Source organism: Tachypleus tridentatus, chromosome 4 (genome assembly GCF_004210375.1).
Source record: "Tachypleus tridentatus isolate NWPU-2018 chromosome 4, ASM421037v1, whole genome shotgun sequence".
In the NCBI taxonomy this organism is placed as follows: domain Eukaryota; kingdom Metazoa; phylum Arthropoda; class Merostomata; order Xiphosura; family Limulidae; genus Tachypleus; species Tachypleus tridentatus.
In genome coordinates this window covers 31,480,306-31,498,952 of record NC_134828.1, presented here as the reverse complement: position 1 = coordinate 31,498,952, position 18,647 = coordinate 31,480,306, and the positions used below count along the sequence as shown (strand labels likewise).

Here is an 18,647-nt window from a genome sequence, read left to right as displayed (position 1 = left end):
CGACTCCTAATCCGAGGGTCGCGGGTTCGAATCTCCACCACACCAAACATACTCGTCCTTTCAGCCGTGGGGCGTTATGATGTTACAGTCAATCCCACTATTCGTTGGTAAACGAGTAGCCCAAAAGTTAGCGGTAGGTGGCGATGAATAGCTGCCTTACCTCTAGTCTTACACTGCTAAATTAGGGACGGCTAGCGCAGATAGCCCTCGAGTAGCTTTGTGCGAAATTCCAAAACAAACCAAACTTTCTTCAAAATCATTTAACTGTTAGTTTACAACAAGCTCAGTACCTCCCAGTTCAATGCAGTATTGTACACAACAAAGGTACAGGAAAAAAAATGTTTAAGGCAGATGGTTCCCAAGCTCGTTTACTGGGTTTTGTACTTTAAAGTACAGTATTTGACATTTTAATTATAATTGCGATGAACAAATTTTAAAAGAGTATGTTGGTGTTGTAACGTCTGTTGCATACAAGCACATCGTAACTTATGAATAGTAACGAAGCAATATACAGGCCTAACTATCTACGCGTATGTGTGCTCACATTGACGCCCACAGTTGTTTATCCAGTTTTTAAATGTCTCGAGAATATTATATAATGCGCTTACCGTGATTGATTTGTGCACGTGTGGTAGTTGCTCAAAGCTCTGAACCCTCACTTGACCACATGTACGGTAAAAGATTGATGGTAGAAACAAACATTATGGAAATCAAAGCTTCAAACACGCGCTATTTCTTTGGATGTAGCTCAGTGTCATGCAAGAGTATTTACGTTTTATACCACCAGAGGTGTCGCCGGGGAGGAACCAGCCAACTGAAAACCTAAGCATACTGATCACATTTAATTTTTTAATTTTATATATAATAAATTCGTTTTTGTATATTTGGTAAAATAAAACTCCTATAAACACTATTACAACTGACTGTGTTTAATGACCATTTTATTACAAATTTCGATTAATATCAGCTTTCTAACTTATTGCTTCCACCCTTTAGTCACACACACACACACACACACACACCGAAGTAGTAAACCAGGCTGAGCCACTATACATCACGTTTCGGAATTTTCGTAACAAAAAAGTAGATGCAGGTTCAATTTGGTTACAGAGCAAGATATTTTCCTTCTATGGGATTCTTTTTGTTTAGTGATTATAATCTTTATGAAACGTCACTTCCAATGCTCTATTTACCTGACCTGTTCCAACAACTAAGCCTCTCTCTTAGAAGAAGGATAAGGCCTTATTACACACACTTAAAGTTTTATATAATTCCTCGATAGGATATAAATCACAAACAAATGAATGGACAGTCGTCGTAATGACTTTAATTTTATTGTAAAAAAACAAAGTCGCGCTGTATGCTGATACATCCTGCTTCTAAAAGAACGAATTCAGAACTGTTCATCGACAAATGGTAATTCGGAGCTGGAAAGTGGAAAATTTCAAGCTTCACATATAAAGTTGAACAACAATCTGCACAAGGTAATACAATTCTCAAGCAATGACAATATCTGCATGTATTATAGAAAGGACTTCTTAAACAAACCTTTAAATGTAAGTCGTCTGATGACGTATCTGCTTTTAATTTATTTGATAATTAAAGATTTTAAAAATAATTAATATTTACAAAAATATTTGATTTTTTTTTCAAATTCAGGCAAAATACAACCAGAAACCTGTTGTAAACCATCATTTTAACTCTTAAGTACACTTAACAACTGTGAACAGCAACGACACGCAATTCTGACAAATACATCGAAACTGAATTCACGGAATCACGACTACAAAGAGAAGTTTGGAACTGAATTCACGGAATCACGACTACAAAGAGAAGTTTGGAACTGAATTCACGGAATCACGACTACAAAGAGAAGTTCGAAACTGAATTCACGGAATCACGACTACAAAGAGAAGTTCGAAACTGAATTCACGGAATCACGACTACAAAGAGAGTTCGAAACTGAATTCACGGAATCACGACTACAAAGAGAAGTTCGAAACTGAATTCACGGAATCACGACTACAAAAGAAGTTCGAAACTGAATTCACGGAATCACGACTACAAAGAGAAGTTCGAAACTGAATTCACGGAATCACGACTACAAAGAGAAGTTCGAAACTGAATTCACGGAATCACGACTACAAAGAGAAGTTCGAAACTGAATTCACGGAATCACGACTACAAAGAGAAGTTCGAAACTGAATTCACGGAATCACGACTACAAAGAGAAGTTCGAAACTGAATTCACGGAATCACGACTACAAAGAGAAGTTCGAAACTGAATTCACGGAATCACGACTACAAAGAGAAGTTCGGAACTGAATTCACGGAATCACGACTACAAAGAGAAGTTCGAAACTGAATTCACGGAATCACGACTACAAAGAGAAGTTCGAAACTGAATTCACGGAATCACGACTACAAAGAGAAGTTCGGAACTGAATTCACGGAATCACGACTACAAAGAGAAGTTCGGAACTGAATTCACGGAATCACGACTACAAAGAGAAGTTCGAAACTGAATTCACGGAATCACGACTACAAAGAGAAGTTCGGAACTGAATTCACGGAATCACGACTACAAAGAGAAGTTCGGAACTCACGGAATCACGACTACAAAGAGAAGTTTGGAACTGAATTCACGGAATCACGACTACAAAAAGAAGTTCGAAACTGAATTCACGGAATCACGACTACAAAAAGAAGTTCGGAGCTGCTATAGGTGCCAGATAATTAATGTTTTGATTGATGGGAAAAAGGAAACTGTTAAACAAAATAAGCTCTCAAATATTGCCAATATGTGTGTGTTTTCTTATAGCAAAGCCACATAGGGCTATCTGCTGAGCCCACCGAGGGGAATCGAACCCCTGATTTTAACGTTGTAAGTCCAGAGACTTACCGCTGAACTAGTGGGGTATTGCCAATATGAGCCAACACCGATGGCAAACACTAGGAGAAAAGCAGCCTGTGTTAACCATAAAATGATGTAAAACACGACGAGAAAGAAAGCCAGTGTTAACCGACAGTGATGGTATATACAAGAATAAAGACAGCCACTGTTAATCAAAATAAATACTAAACACAAGGAGAAAAACAGCCAGTTTGGTTTGGTTTTCACGCAAAGCTACACGAGGACTATCTGCGCTAGCCGTCCCTAATTTAGCAGTGTAAGACTCCAGGAAAGGCAGCTAGTCATTACCACCCACAGCCAACTCTTGGGTTACTCTTTTACCAACGAATAGTGGACTTGAACGTCGCATTATAACGTCCCCACAGCTGAAAAAGGGAGCATGTTTGGTGCGATGGGGACTCGAACCCGCGACCCTCAGATTACAACTCGAGCGCCGTATCCACCCGGCCATGCCTGGCCAAAAACAGCCAGTGTCACGTAAAAACAACTGCACTGCAAAAGGAAACCACAACCACAAAATATTGCATTATAACTATTTAATAACCTTTATAAGTGCAATAGTTTTCCTTTGAATCAGTACTATTAATATTATACTGTAAGAATTTACTGCCCTCGGCCACAATCAGCCAACAAAACCCTCATTTCATACCAGCAGAGCCTCCTTTATTAAAAGTTATTTGAAAACAGTTTCGTACAGAAATAATTTGGTAATTAGTGAAAATAAACCGGAAATAAGTTAGCCACTGATAACGATGCATTTATTTCACAAGGTAGCATTTTTCTTGTTTCTTGGTTATACATAAAATGTATACATTTTATTACACATTGGTTATACATGGATTTCTGACCATTATCAATCTAAAGCGAAGCTGTTCTTGCATACATACAAACATTCAAAATTGGGACCAGTAAGTGGTTTACCGTCTTTGTCTTGATATCTAACTTTTGTGTAGAGGTGGTTAAGCAAGCTATCTGCAATGTGCCTTCTGCAGGGATCTAACTCATATTTAATGTCTTAAGCCCATAAACATATTTTTGAACCGTCGCACAAGTTACTGAGCTACTTTAAATAAATATACACACAGATGGGACGGTAACTAAGTTTGTAGTTTGATTAAACCGGTTTTACGAAAATTTACTATTACGTCACCTTACACCACGAATTTAAAAAACAAAACTATAGACGCTTAAATCAGGATATTCAATTCTTTCCTATCACTCGTGCCGTACATACACCTTTCGATTACGACATGTTAGTTTATTGTTGTTTTTTATCATTTGTGTGAAATGTGAATATGCTATATTAGTGGCACAGCTAGCAAAGCACAGAGTAAAACTCCTAACGAAATACCTGGTCTATGTAGATGACCGTATTCAGGGCCCATGATGTGGTGGGGATACATCGTCCATTAGTGATAAGATTCTTTCACAAAGATTTACGTTTAAAGAACAAAAGAGAAATAAGAATAATAATAAAACAACTTGAGAAAGCAAGATGTGAACGTTAAACCCCAACGGCCCACATCCATAATGACCTTCACTGCCTGCAGGAGGTTGTGTGAAGGTGACTGTCCATTTCTCTTCTAAGAACAAACAAATAACATCTATTATTGCGAGCGGTAAGAGAATACTCACTAAACTTGGCATTCCAGCCCGGCCAGACGTAGCCACGTAGTTAAGTCACTCGACTCGTAATCTGATAGTCGCGGATACGAATCCCCGTCACACGAAACGTGCTCAGTCTTTAAGCCGTGTGGGCGTTATAATGTAACAGTCAATCCTACTTTTCGTTGGTAAAAGAGTAGCTTTGTGCGAAATTCAAAAATAAATAAACAAACATTTCAGCCCCCTCCCCATTAAAGTAGTAACTGCTCAACCTAACTAGGTAATATTAGTAACACAGCAGATAATTTATACTAGAATAAAATCCCTACGGAGTTATCTAAACTATTATAATACCCATCCTTCACCCTTAGAGTCTACCAATTTTCAGTCTTCCATCTTTTATTCTGATTATGCAACTTTATATACATTTCATTTTTATTAAGGCTCGTTTTGTATAACAAATGTTCTACTTCATTATCATCATAGGTTAAGGTCTTTCAGATTTCAATGCAGTCCTTCCTTTCGATGTTAATATTAACTGTTTTAAGTAATGTTTACATTCACATTACTCACACGCTAACGTACCCGTTCAACACATGGGTAAAACATAGAAACCCTCAAAAAATTAGATAAGAGGTTAAACGGGAATGACAATTTCAGTATGCTATCCTCCGGTAAATTCTATAAGTAGGTGCCAGATTTGGTTAAAATTGGTCTAGCAGTTTGCCAGTTACAAGTGAATACATACACATACAAACATGCTTTTTGTCAAGTGATGGTTTATGGAAAGAAAAAAAAAAATTAATAAAACTTACTTCCTTGCTTATCGTTTCGTGTGCGCGTGCACGCGCGCGCTTAAATAAAAATGTGACAAAACAGATAAACTAGCAATAACTTTGCTAGGAATCAGTTGTTTTTATATATACATTGTACTTGGACTTTCATTTAATTAGTTTTATTTAAAACGTACTGTAAATGTATTAATAAATCTGGGACCACGTGAAACTTCAGTAAAAAAAAAAATAATAGTAATAAAAAGAACCATCAATATGTTTAGTTTTCGCATAATTTTTACGCCAGACAAATAAAGAACGAAATCGCCTCGGGTTGAATTCGTCTGTTAGTGCTTTTCTATTATGCCAGTAACACTTGTGTGGCCACAGAGTCTTCTCTGGGTTCAATCTATGCAGCCTTAAATATTACGTTCAGCAATGTTAAAAGTGGCACACTTTTCCACGACTGTTCCCCGAGGCGACGTTCTTGATAGACAGCCAAGTTTGGTAATAAGAGTAAAACTGTATATCATATGTAGTGCACACAGAGTGTGCAACAGTGATAACGACTGGTATTGACAACGTTAAGTTTTAGTCTTAATCATAAGTTGGTTTAAAAAAAATCACTTTTCAATGAATTTGTTCCATTATTTTTAATAAATGAATGAAAGTTAAATAAAAATATCATTTTACAACGGTTTTGTATAGAACGTAATCTAATCCTCTGACATATATTTTATTACATTAAAATTATGGCCTAAAATCGTCCTCTCCCTCAAGAAAATGGCCGTAATTCGATTTTGCCAGGTAGACCACTTTTCCCGAATTAAATTCTATGCTGTTGTAGTATTTTCTAATTCAAAGTACATTAGAGTTTTTTAGAACAGAAAGAAAACAGCCACTCTCTCATTTTGTTCTTCAATGTTCCAATTAAATCCAATTTCGACATAATACCGACGATAAAAAAACTATGTATGCTTTTTTCATCAAAAGGATAAAAACGTTTTTTGATACATTCCAAATTATCTTTATTACTCTACAATTAGTCTCAGAACGTCATATAATAATTCATTTCACGTAAACTCAGAGCGTTAAGTGACAATCTATTACTCTGTACAAAACTTTATAGCATTATGGAACAACCAAAAACTCCCAACCTAACCAGAGTGCTATGTAACAATCTATTACGGCATACAAAACTTTGTGCCTAATGCAATCTAATACTCCCCACATTTTATGTAACATCTATTACTCCCCAGAAAACATCAAAGCTGTATGTAACAATCCAATTGGTTAATTGCTAGCTGTGTGTTTGTCTACGTTTGGACACTGTACCTCATATGCGTACATTTTATATATTTACCGCGCGAACAAATATATGTAACACAAAACAAGACCCAGTTTATTCGTATAAATTACGTTACAGACGACCGCACCTTCCAAATATTGCTTAAAAGTCAATCCATTAAACAGTTCTAAAATAATATTCGTTAACATTTACACCTATCTATACTCTACATGAAGATATAAATGTCCTTTATACTTCCATACACACGGAACGAGAATGCAAACGAATTGAGAGGATACAAATATTTATGTATTGCCAACAAGAAAGATTCATCCGACATAAAACCGACCATATATCACTTAAATCAACACAATCAATATAATATTCTAACCTTCCTTTATCCCAGTGTCAACACACAACAGATAAGAAAAACAGTAAAACAAGTTGTACAATAATCATTAAGAGATAATCACCTGTGTCAAAACAGGGCAAATATGACAAAAATAGGCTTAGAAAACACAACACCAAATCACGAAAGGTTTGACAATTGATTAACAATGTCCGATGTAAAAACAGAGCAAGTGTACATAGGTTATTCTAATGCAATACGTTTGTTTGTTTGTAGTTAAACAAAAATATACAATGGTCTACCTTTGTTCTGCCTACCATGGGTATCGAAACCCGCTTTCTAATAGTAGAAGTCCGCAGATATTCCGCTAAGCCACTGGGATAGGGAAATGGTAAGTAAGCAACTGGACCAAATGACGTAATATTTATCATTACAAATGTAGTAAGTGTATGAACTATGTAAATGTTTTGTATCCTAAAAATGATATAGCAAATCAAGTAATATTTCTTTTAAATACACTGTTATTTCCTGGAGAAATCGATAATACAATTGTATTTTTCAAATATTTGTAGTCGAAAAAACAGCACGTATAAAATTAAAGAATGTTCATACTTTCCACTCCCGTTGACAAATTATAATAAAGCCCATAATAATATGTCTGCATAACATTTAAGTAATTTTCTATTTAATTTTCGACGTAACTGTTTGTTTGTTTTTGAATTTCGCGCAAAGCTACTCGAGGGCTATCTGTGCTAGCAGTCCTTAATTTAGCAGTGTATAACTAGAGGGAAGGCAGCTAGTCATCACCACCCATTGCTAACTCGTGGGCTACTCTTTTTACCAACGAATAGCGGGATTGACCATCACTTTATAACGCCCCCACGGCTGAAAGGCGAGCACGTTTGGTGTGAAGGGGATTCGAATCCGCGACCCTCGGATTACGAGTGCCTTAACCACCTGATCATGCCTGACCCAAATGTTCTTTCTTCTTTACAATAAAATATTTGATATTTAATAAGATTAAACAAAATTTTAAAACATATTAAACCTAAATCGTGAATATTTCATTAAAATAAAACTAATTTGCTAACTGAACCCGAAGAATTTCTTTAAATCTCATTCATTTTCCATAACAGCAGATGGGCTATTTCGCCTACACGTAAAAATTGCTCAAAACATAATTTAAAAAAAAAAACTTTTAAAAATATATTTTACCAATATCGCAATAATTTTTGTACATTCTGTCCAACACACGAGTTTTCATTACTTATCTCTATAAAGTTAGACTTGCCGTCCGATAGCAAACCTGTTTAATGTATCATCAAATGTAAACGCACTAGTGTTGCCCCTGTGGTGATTCAGAAGTCATATGTCCATGAGGCAACATTTTGTCTTCTTAGAAATCTCCTGAAATACAAAGCTATAACCACACAAGACTTTTATTCATAAACAACAGGAGTTATTACATTCATCATAAGTGTTAATACTCGAGGCTGTGATTAGTAGAGTTAACATGGGGAACGGGTCCCCCGAAATATCATTATCCTCCATGCTGATTTCGTACATTAATCTTACTTTATATTTATTTTAGGTTTGGACCTAAAGTTAACGAAAGCTGGAGCTAGGACTGGCAATACTTGAAGCACAATTCCCTATTACAGTGCCATTTCAACATAAAAGTTACACACGGTTCACAAAAAATAATATGTTTTCAATAAATTCTGATTCGAGTTACAAAATACGAACTTATAACAATAAAAAAAGTTCCCAGTCATAACTTGTGTGTAATAAAAGTGGTTTCAAAACTGCCAAATAAGTCATAAGATAATATTAATATTTCAAACTGGTAAAGTCATAAGGTAATGTTAATATTTCAAACTGGTAAAGTCATAAGGTAATGTTAATATTTCAACTGGTAAAGTCATAAGGCAATGTTAATATTTCAACTGGTAAAGTCATAAGGTAATGTTAATATTTCAACTGGTAAAGTCATAAGGTAATGTTAATATTTCAACTGGTAAAGTCATAAGGTAATGTTAATATTTCAACTGGTAAAGTCATAAGGTAATGTTAATATTTCAACTGGTAAAGTCATAAGGCAATGTTAATATTTCAACTGGTAAAGTCATAAGGTAATGTTAATATTTCAACTGGTAAAGTCATAAGATAATATTAATATTTCAACTGGTAAAGTCATAAGGTAATGTTAATATTTCAACTGGTAAAGTCATAAGGTAATATTAATATTTCAAACTGGTAAAGTCATAAGATAATGTTAATATTTCAAACTGGTAAAGTCATAAGGTAATGTTAATATTTCAACTGGTAAAGTCATAAGGTAATGTTAATATTTCAACTGGTAAAGTCATAAGGTAATGTTAATATTTCAACTGGTAAAGTCATAAGATAATATTAATATTTCAAACTGGTAAAGTCATAAGGTAATGTTAATATTTCAACTGGTAAAGTCATAAGATAATATTAATATTTCAACTGGTAAAGTCATAAGGTAATGTTAATATTTCAAACTGGTAAAGTCATAAGATAATATTAATATTTCAACTGGTAAAGTCATAAGGTAATGTTAATATTTCAACTGGTAAAGTCATAAGATAATATTAATATTTCAAACTGGTAAAGTCATAAGGTAATGTTAATATTTCAAACTGGTAAAGTCATAAGATAATATTAATATTTCAAACTGGTAAAGTCATAAGATAATATTAATATTTCAAACTGGTAAAGTCATAAGGTAATGTTAATATTTCAAACTGGTAAAGTCATAAGATAATATTAATATTTCAAACTGGTAAAGTCATAAGGTAATGTTAATATTTCAACTGGTAAAGTCATAAGGCAATGTTAATATTTCAAACTGGTAAAGTCATAAGATAATATTAATATTTCAAACTGGTAAAGTCATAAGGTAATGTTAATATTTCAAACTGGTAAAGTCATAAGATAATATTAATATTTCAAACTGGTAAAGTCATAAGATAATATTAATATTTCAAACTGGTAAAGTCATAAGGTAATGTTAATATTTCAAACTGGTAAAGTCATAAGATAATATTAATATTTCAAACTGGTAAAGTCATAAGGTAATGTTAATATTTCAAACTGGTAAAGTCATAAGGTAATGTTAATATTTCAAACTGGTAAAGTCATAAGATAATATTAATATTTCAAACTGGTAAAGTCATAAGATAATATTAATATTTCAAACTGGTAAAGTCATAAGGTAATGTTAATATTTCAAACTGGTAAAGTCATAAGATAATATTAATATTTCAACTGGTAAAGTCATAAGGTAATGTTAATATTTCAACTGGTAAAGTCATAAGGTAATGTTAATATTTCAACTGGTAAAGTCATAAGGTAATATTAATATTTCAAACTGGTAAAGTCATAAGGTAATGTTAATATTTCAAACTGGTAAAGTCATAAGGTAATGTTAATATTTCAAACTGGTAAAGTCATAAGGTAATGTTAATATTTCAAACTGGTAAAGTCATAAGGTAATGTTAATATTTCAAACTGGTAAAGTCATAAGGTAATGTTAATATTTCAAACTGGTAAAGTCATAAGGTAATGTTAATATTTCAAACTGGTAAAGTCATAAGGTAATGTTAATATTTCAACTGGTAAAGTCATAAGGTAATGTTAATATTTCAACTGGTAAAGTCATAAGGTAATGTTAATATTTCAACTGGTAAAGTCATAAGGTAATGTTAATATTTCAACTGGTAAAGTCATAAGGTAATGTTAATATTTCAACTGGTAAAGTCATAAGGTAATGTTAATATTTCAACTGGTAAAGTCATAAGATAATATTAATATTTCAACTGGTAAAGTCATAAGGTAATATTAATATTTCAAACTGGTAAAGTCATAAGGTAATGTTAATATTTCAAACTGGTAAAGTCATAAGGTAATGTTAATATTTCAACTGGTAAAGTCATAAGGTAATGTTAATATTTCAACTGGTAAAGTCATAAGGTAATGTTAATATTTCAACTGGTAAAGTCATAAGGTAATGTTAATATTTCAACTGGTAAAGTCATAAGGTAATGTTAATATTTCAAACTGGTAAAGTCATAAGGTAATGTTAATATTTCAACTGGTAAAGTCATAAGGTAATGTTAATATTTCAACTGGTAAAGTCATAAGATAATATTAATATTTCAACTGGTAAAGTCATAAGGTAATGTTAATATTTCAACTGGTAAAGTCATAAGGTAATGTTAATATTTCAACTGGTAAAGTCATAAGGTAATGTTAATATTTCAAACTGGTAAAGTCATAAGGTAATGTTAATATTTCAACTGGTAAAGTCATAAGGTAATGTTAATATTTCAACTGGTAAAGTCATAAGATAATATTAATATTTCAACTGGTAAAGTCATAAGGTAATGTTAATATTTCAAACTGGTAAAGTCATAAGATAATATTAATATTTCAACTGGTAAAGTCATAAGGTAATGTTAATATTTCAACTGGTAAAGTCATAAGGTAATGTTAATATTTCAACTGGTAAAGTCATAAGGTAATATTAATATTTCAACTGGTAAAGTCATAAGGTAATGTTAATATTTCAACTACTGGTAAAGCCTCTTATTCGTCGAGTCAGACTATGAGATAGACCTTGGTTACACGCTGCATTAGAGGTTCTCTTTCTAAATCTTTACCTTTGCTCTTGACATCTGGAGCAACTTCTTTCTGACTAGGGTCCAGCAGCAACCTGTTCGATTCCATTACGTATTACAATTGCTCTTTTCCAAGTAACTGTTAAAGCTAAGAATGGTACTTACCGTCGGTCTCAAGTTCAAACAGGTGGGGCGTGTGACTCGATGTTTTCTCTTTATATCCGTCTTAACCCAACTTTCCATTTTGTCAAATACCACACCTCTGTTACTGGACTCTTCGACCGCGTCTTTCAACGAAGATTTACGAGTCTCGTGCATTATTTAGCATAAATGCTAAAACTTTTTTCGATAGACACAAGAAGAAACAGTTGATACGTTTTTAACCATTTAGTTTGAACAGACTAAATCGAGTTTAACGCACACAAAATGTTTCTAAGACTTAATATACTTAAGCAACACACACACAAGGCATTCATACTTTTAAAATAGACTTTCCTGCTCGCTATCTGGAACACCGATGAAGATAAGACTAAGCAGAGATTTGGAGCAACATGATATACTACCTGAGACACTAGTGTGTTAATGACGTCTTGATATATCTTTTAATTCTGTGGGGACTTGTTTCGATATGAGATAGCGTGAACTTCAATCACTGATACTCAAATAGCCAATCAGAAGTCAATATGAAACTTACCATACTAGCTGACAGAGAGGGCGCTGACTGTCCCATTACAGAACTTCGCATTCGTACGAGGTTTGAGGTCTCCGAGTAACCTGGAAGACATATACTTAAATCTGAGTGACACGACAGTTCCTTAGGGCGGCATGTTATATTCAACTTTACAAATATAAACTAATACTATAGATGTCAACTAACACCTGCCTTCTCATCCTCCTATTTATAAAGTATAAATTGTTTAATATTAATCGAAAGTTTTGTACCCTTGTCGAGTCTAGTTGCACTAAAATTTTTAATAAGTACAAAAGTTTCAATTAATTTTTATTTATTTCTGTCGTTCCTCATTCCTTCATCTTTTCATTAAGAATATTTAATATTAACTAACCGTGCGTTTTACTTAAAAAAAGTAAAATACCCAGTCTTTGATGAAGTCCTCGAAAGACTCACCTGGAGTCCCATGTAGCCAGCTAACTTGCCCTGTTGTAAAACTTCCAAAACTTTCTCTTCGTTTCCTTACGTCTTCCGAAGTCTGTCTGTGTAAAGGTCGAGATTTTCGCTGACCGGTGAAAATCATAGCATCCCGGTCTACATGTCTTTGTGATGAGAGCAAACATGACGTATCATTTTGTTCCCCCTACCAAAAAAATATACAAGTTTTTCCTCTAGTTTTCTTAAGCAACTGAAATACAGAGTTCTGAAAGAAACGGGTGAGGAAGGATGTTTGAAAAACACAGCAATGTTACTTTTGATGAACAAGTATGTTACTATATACATTTCACGCACGTATTGAGGTAAAATAATACGACGGCTTTGCAACTCTTCTGGTGTATAGATGGCAGCATAATCAATACATACAAACAAAATAAACATTCTTGAAAGTCACAAACTGGTCCTTAAGACGAACTGGTTCAAAATCAACGTGTGTAATTCGTTATGCACAGCAAACAACAAAACGCCACCTGTTAAATATACAAGATATGTACTGATATTTTTATATGTCAGCAGACCGGTTTCGTTTAGGGTTACTTGGAAACACTTTGAAGACGTTATGGCTCGTCGTGGATAAAACATCTGCATTGGTTTGGTTTGTTTCTGACTTTCGCGCAAAGCTACATGAGGGCTATCTGCGCTAGCCATCCCTAATTTAGCAGTGTGAGACTAGAGGGAAGACTAGTCATCACCATCCACCGCCACTTCTTGGGCTGCTCTTTTACCAACGAACAGCGGGATTGGCCGTCACTTATAACACCACCACGGCTGAAAGAACGAGGATGTTTGGTGTAATGGGGGTTCGAACCCGCGACCCACGGATTACGAGTCGAGTGCCTTAGGCCTGGCATGGCCAGGTTGTTATCTGCATAAGAATAGTGAGATTGTATTTTACGAAACTGATACTTTATTTCTTAGGCTTTTTTCCATATAAAGAGATTAAATGATTATAGTCAACTTTCTAATTTATCTTACTTCTTCATTTTGCTATCTTATTTTGTATTACTGCCTGGTGGTTAGCAGTTTATGACCACAGTTGAACACCCTCAGTAAACAGAAGTAATATTTTCTGCCACAATAAAAAACAAACAAAATTATACTTCTTTCAGTAGTTTCAAAAAAGAACAATTACAGTGAAAATCTGCTAAGTCTGTAGAAAGCAGTAATATAAACATTTGGACTAGCAAAAACCTTTAAATTACATGCCTTAAATGTTCAGAGTGGTTCGCTAAATCCATTTATTACCAACATGTTGACACACTAGAATAATTTGCCAAATATCTGATAAACAGTGAAATCAGTAAACATTTTTCTACATTATTAATATCAAATTAAAAAAAACAGCAATCCTATATAATTGGTTTATTTTTTCAAATATTTGCACAAAGCTTTACTAGAATTATCTACACCGTACTTGTAAATAATTTTTAATTGAATAACAAGAGAGAGAAGGCAGCTAGTCAACAACACCTTCGGGTAACTCTTTAAAAAGACTAAGGAAAAAAAGACCATAACTTAGTTCTGTCAGGGATAATGTCTAGAACTAACTGACAGAATGAAGTGATTAGTAAATCACTAGGGCTAAATACTAGTATTAGGTTAATATATAAGGAAGAACAGATTGGCTGGTTGGACTTCTGGGATTGGTTCGGTGTAGAAAAGGAGCTTTTTAAAATGGATGGTTTCATTTAAATAAAATAGTGTTTGGCTTGTTTGCTAAGGCTATTAACTTAGTTGTAAAATAAGTTTTGAACTAGCACTAGACCATGGTGAGAGCTAGGAAAAACTAAATGCAGAAAGAACAAGAGGCAGAGAAACATTTAGCACAAGAATGAGTACAGAAGTAGTTATAAAGATACGCTTAATTGTCACTACTGGAAGTATAAGAAATAAAGTAGATGACTTTAGATCATTGATAGGAAAGTAGGATTTTAATATAATGGGAATAACTGAAATATGGTTAAGTCTAGATGATTTTGATGACAGAAATCTCTTTGAAATACATGGTTATAAGTTATTTGATAGTAACAGAACAGTAAAGAGAGAGAGAGGATTGGCTCTGGATGTAAAGTGCAAGTTACATCCTGTTGGAATTGAGAATATTAAGGACAATAGCAAAGGCTTTGAATCCATTTGTGTTTCTGTTAGTGGACGTTAAGGAAGAAAGCTCTTAGTATGTATCTGTTACAGACCATCAGATGAAACTGATGAAATTAGTCAGAAACCTTACAGTAAGATTAAGATTTCCACTGTTAATGAAGTCATAATTATGGGTGATTTTAATTTCAGACTTACTGACTGGAAAATGCTAGAGTCAAACCATGAGGGAGAAAGATTTTTGAAAGCTATTCACAATGGCTTTCTTCACCAATTAATCAAAGAACTTTCTAGAAATAATGCTATTCTAGATTTATAGTTAACTTCAAATAAAGAAATGATTGAGATGGTAGAAATCTAGGAATATATGGGTGCATTACATTCCATGTTTTGCTGCACATTGAGATAAGGAATAAATGATATTTTGTTACAAATTTCAAAATAGCAAATTTTGAATTAGGCAGCCGAGTTATTTGGAGACACTGTTCAGATGGGGAAAATGTTTAAATACTCAAGGGAAACTTATTCCTTATAGAAAGGTTGTTGCAAGTAAAAACACCAGACTGGCTCTCAAAGACTTTAACAGATAAAATTAAAGTATCATAAATTTAAATTGACTGGTATGATATGATACTTAGAAGATTACAGAATAGCAAGTTGGCAAAACAGGAAATAAGGATATTGAAAAGGTCATGTGAAAAAAGTTTGCTGAAAATATGAAAATTAAAAGTAGAGACTTGTTTTAAGTACATTAAGGGTAAATAGAATGTTAGGATGGGGAAAGGATCCTTGAATAATAACAAAAAAAGGCTAGTATCTGATGATTATGAGATGGCTGGGTTATTAAATGTTGCTTTTTCTTTGGTTTTTACTTGCAAAGATTTAAGCAGTATTCCACATCTTGAATGTTTGATAAATGGAAACAAGATCAAATAAGAAGACTGCATTAATTCTGAGCTGGATAAGAAAAAATTGGAAACTAATAAACATAACGGTCCTGGATCAGATAATACTTCCCCAAGAACTGTTTTTAGGGAGATTAGATAATGAATATGCAAGCCATTTATTACTATTTTTTGTCAGTCCTTGAATAGTAGGCAAGTACTAGAGCATTGGAAGTTAGCTGATGTAACTCCTTTTTTCAAGAAAGGTGATAAAAATTTTCCCAATACTTTTAGATCCATTAGTCTTACATCAATTGTGGGAAGGTTGTGTAAAGTATGATTAAAAAAATACTTTGCAAAGTCCTTTAACAAGGTTTAGAATTTTAATAACTAATCAACATGGTTTCACTAAAGAAAAATTTTGCTTATAAATTTCTTGACATTCTTTGGAAAGGTTACTGTTTATGTAAATGAGGGTAAAAGTGTACATTTGATATGTCTGGATATTCAGAAAGAACTTAATAAGGTATCACACAAAAAAAGTCTTTGAAAAAATCATCTCTATATATGTGAGAAGATAAGTTAACAAATTGGATAGAAGGATCACTGGATGGAAGAAAGAAAAGGGGATGTCATAGACAGAGTTCAGTCAAAGTGGATTAATGTCACAAGTGGAATAACTCATTTTGGATAGAAGGGGTGCTGGATGGAAGAAGGAACAGGGGATGTCACAAACAGAGTTCAGTCAAACTAGATTAATGTCACAAGTGGAGTACCTCTCTTTGGATAAAAGGGGTGCTGGATGGAAGAAGGAACAGGGGATGTCACAAACAGAGTTCAGTCAAACTAGATTAATGTCACAAGTGGAGTACCTCTCTTTGGATAAAAGGGTCACTGGATGGAAGAAAGAAAAGGGATGTCATAAACAGAGTTCAGTCAAACTAGATTAATGTCACAAGTGAGGTACCACTTTCTGATTTGCATCAATGATATACATGAAGAAATAGTCAATGAACAACTCAAAACTTGCAGATGATATTAAGATCTTGGGTGTTGCTAGCTTTGAATAGGATACTACTGATTTACAAAAGGATTTAGATCATTTAGTGAGTTGGGCAAATAAGTGGCAGATAAGTTTTAATTGTAATGCAATATTATTTGAATTATAAGTATAATTTGGATGAAAATAGCCATAATAGTGTTACACAGGCAAGGGGTCTTTGCATAATAGTCAATCAGTCTCTAAAGCCATTCAAGCAGTGTGTTGATACTCATGGTATGGCAAACATAATTTCAGGTTGTATCTACAAAAATACTGAATACAAGTCTAAAGAGTTTTTAACGTTATTGTATAGGTCACTGGTTAGGCCACATTTGAAATGCTGTGTTCAGTCTTGGGCTCCTTACCTTTGGAAAAACATCTAATTGTTGAAAAGGATTCAGAGGAGGGTTACTAAAATGGTGCCTGAGATAAAAGGGTTGTCATATGAAGGGAGGCTAAAATCTTTCAAATTGTTTTATCTTGGTAAAAAAAAAAAAAAAGGGCTGGGGGGGAATACGACTGTAAAGGAAATTGATAGTGTTGATGAATCATCTGTTTTCATACTTAACATTGAAAGTAACAGGACTAGGGGAAACAAATATACACTTCAGCAGGGTAAGAGACATCTTCAGCCAAGTTATTTTTCTAATTGGGTGTTTGGCCTTTGGAATGGGTTGCCTTCAGATGTTGTAGAGGCAGTAAACTGAAATGAATTTAAGAAAAAGCATGATAATTATATGAATGATAAGGGCTAAGTTTTTTTGTTTAAGTTAAGTTAATTTAGTTTAGCATGTAGAACAGCCGAGATGGACCAATAGTCCCAGAACATTACATTAATAAGCAAAATCAAATGGATAACAACAATGACAAATTCTTCCTTGGACAAATAGACTTAATCAATTGGGGTAAAAGACACAGCAGCATGATGCAAATCAAACTTGAAACTGAAACCATCTGATTATAGTCAAAAGTGCAAAGTCACAGAGCCATGCTGCCTCCACCAAAGATTACAGACTACTCTAACTGTAAAGTAGGATTTGACAGTCACTTTTATAACACATACACAACCTTGAAGAGTGAAGCATGATTTTTTTTTCCAATATAGCAATTACACACAGTACCCAGCACTAGAAATATTCCAAATGATATTTTGCCTCATCAAGTTAACTGAGCCAAAGGAGAATTGTTTGTTTTGAATTTCACGCAAAGCTACACGAGGGCTATCTGCACTAGTCATCCCTAATTTAGCAGTATAAGATTAGAAGAAAGGCAGCTAGTCGTCACCACCCACCGCAAACTCTTGGGCTTCTCTTTTACCAATGAATAGTAGGATTGACCATCACAGTAAAATGCCCCCATGGCTGAAAAAGTGAGCATGTTTGGTGTGACAAAGATTCAAACCCATGACCCTCAGATTATGAATTGAGTTCCTTAACCACCTGGTCATGCTGGGCCTGCCAAAGGGAAAAAGTATAGAACAGCTACTAAAGAATTATTCAGACAACAAAGTTTGTCAATATTATGAGGAAAAAGTAATAATCAGTGCACGTTACACACAAAATCCTAAATATTTATATTGTATATGTATCCCAACTACAAAGATTTATACACACTTAACCACCACTAAAGAGTACGGTTACACTACACTTCTGGAACTAATCCTACTAATCTTGTTTTGTTTTTCCTCTGAAGACGACAATGAATCAAGTTCGTAGTCTTCGATCCAGTAATTATAACTTATAGTTGACGCAACTCTTTCCCGTTATATCCCAAATCATATCATTTGATAATACTTGTTGCAAGTAGTTATTTATCTTTCTCGTTTGTCTAACATTATTAAAAACGAGATGAAATGTGCAAAAAATGAATATTATCACCAAT

At 33.8% G+C, this 18,647-nt stretch overlaps 1 protein-coding gene across 13 annotated transcripts in view; it reads right to left on the bottom strand.

Annotated features, from left to right (window-relative positions):
• The window catches only part of LOC143248800 (microtubule-associated serine/threonine-protein kinase 3-like), a 117,214-nt gene that overhangs the window by 71,253 nt on the left and 27,314 nt on the right, over nucleotides 1-18,647 (bottom strand). For 8 of the 13 annotated variants that reach the window (XM_076497547.1, XM_076497551.1, XM_076497550.1 and 5 more), the window contains 2 exons: nucleotides 12,702-12,888; nucleotides 12,270-12,349 (listed from right to left, as the gene is read on the bottom strand). In XM_076497547.1, the coding sequence (XP_076353662.1) occupies nucleotides 12,270-12,349; nucleotides 12,702-12,888 (267 nt within the window). Of the gene's footprint in view, nucleotides 1-11,740; nucleotides 12,218-12,269; nucleotides 12,350-12,701; nucleotides 12,889-17,330; nucleotides 17,470-18,647 lie in introns of those variants that run through there. The other 5 variants (XM_076497553.1, XM_076497554.1, XM_076497557.1 and 2 more) reach the window with 4 other exon arrangements.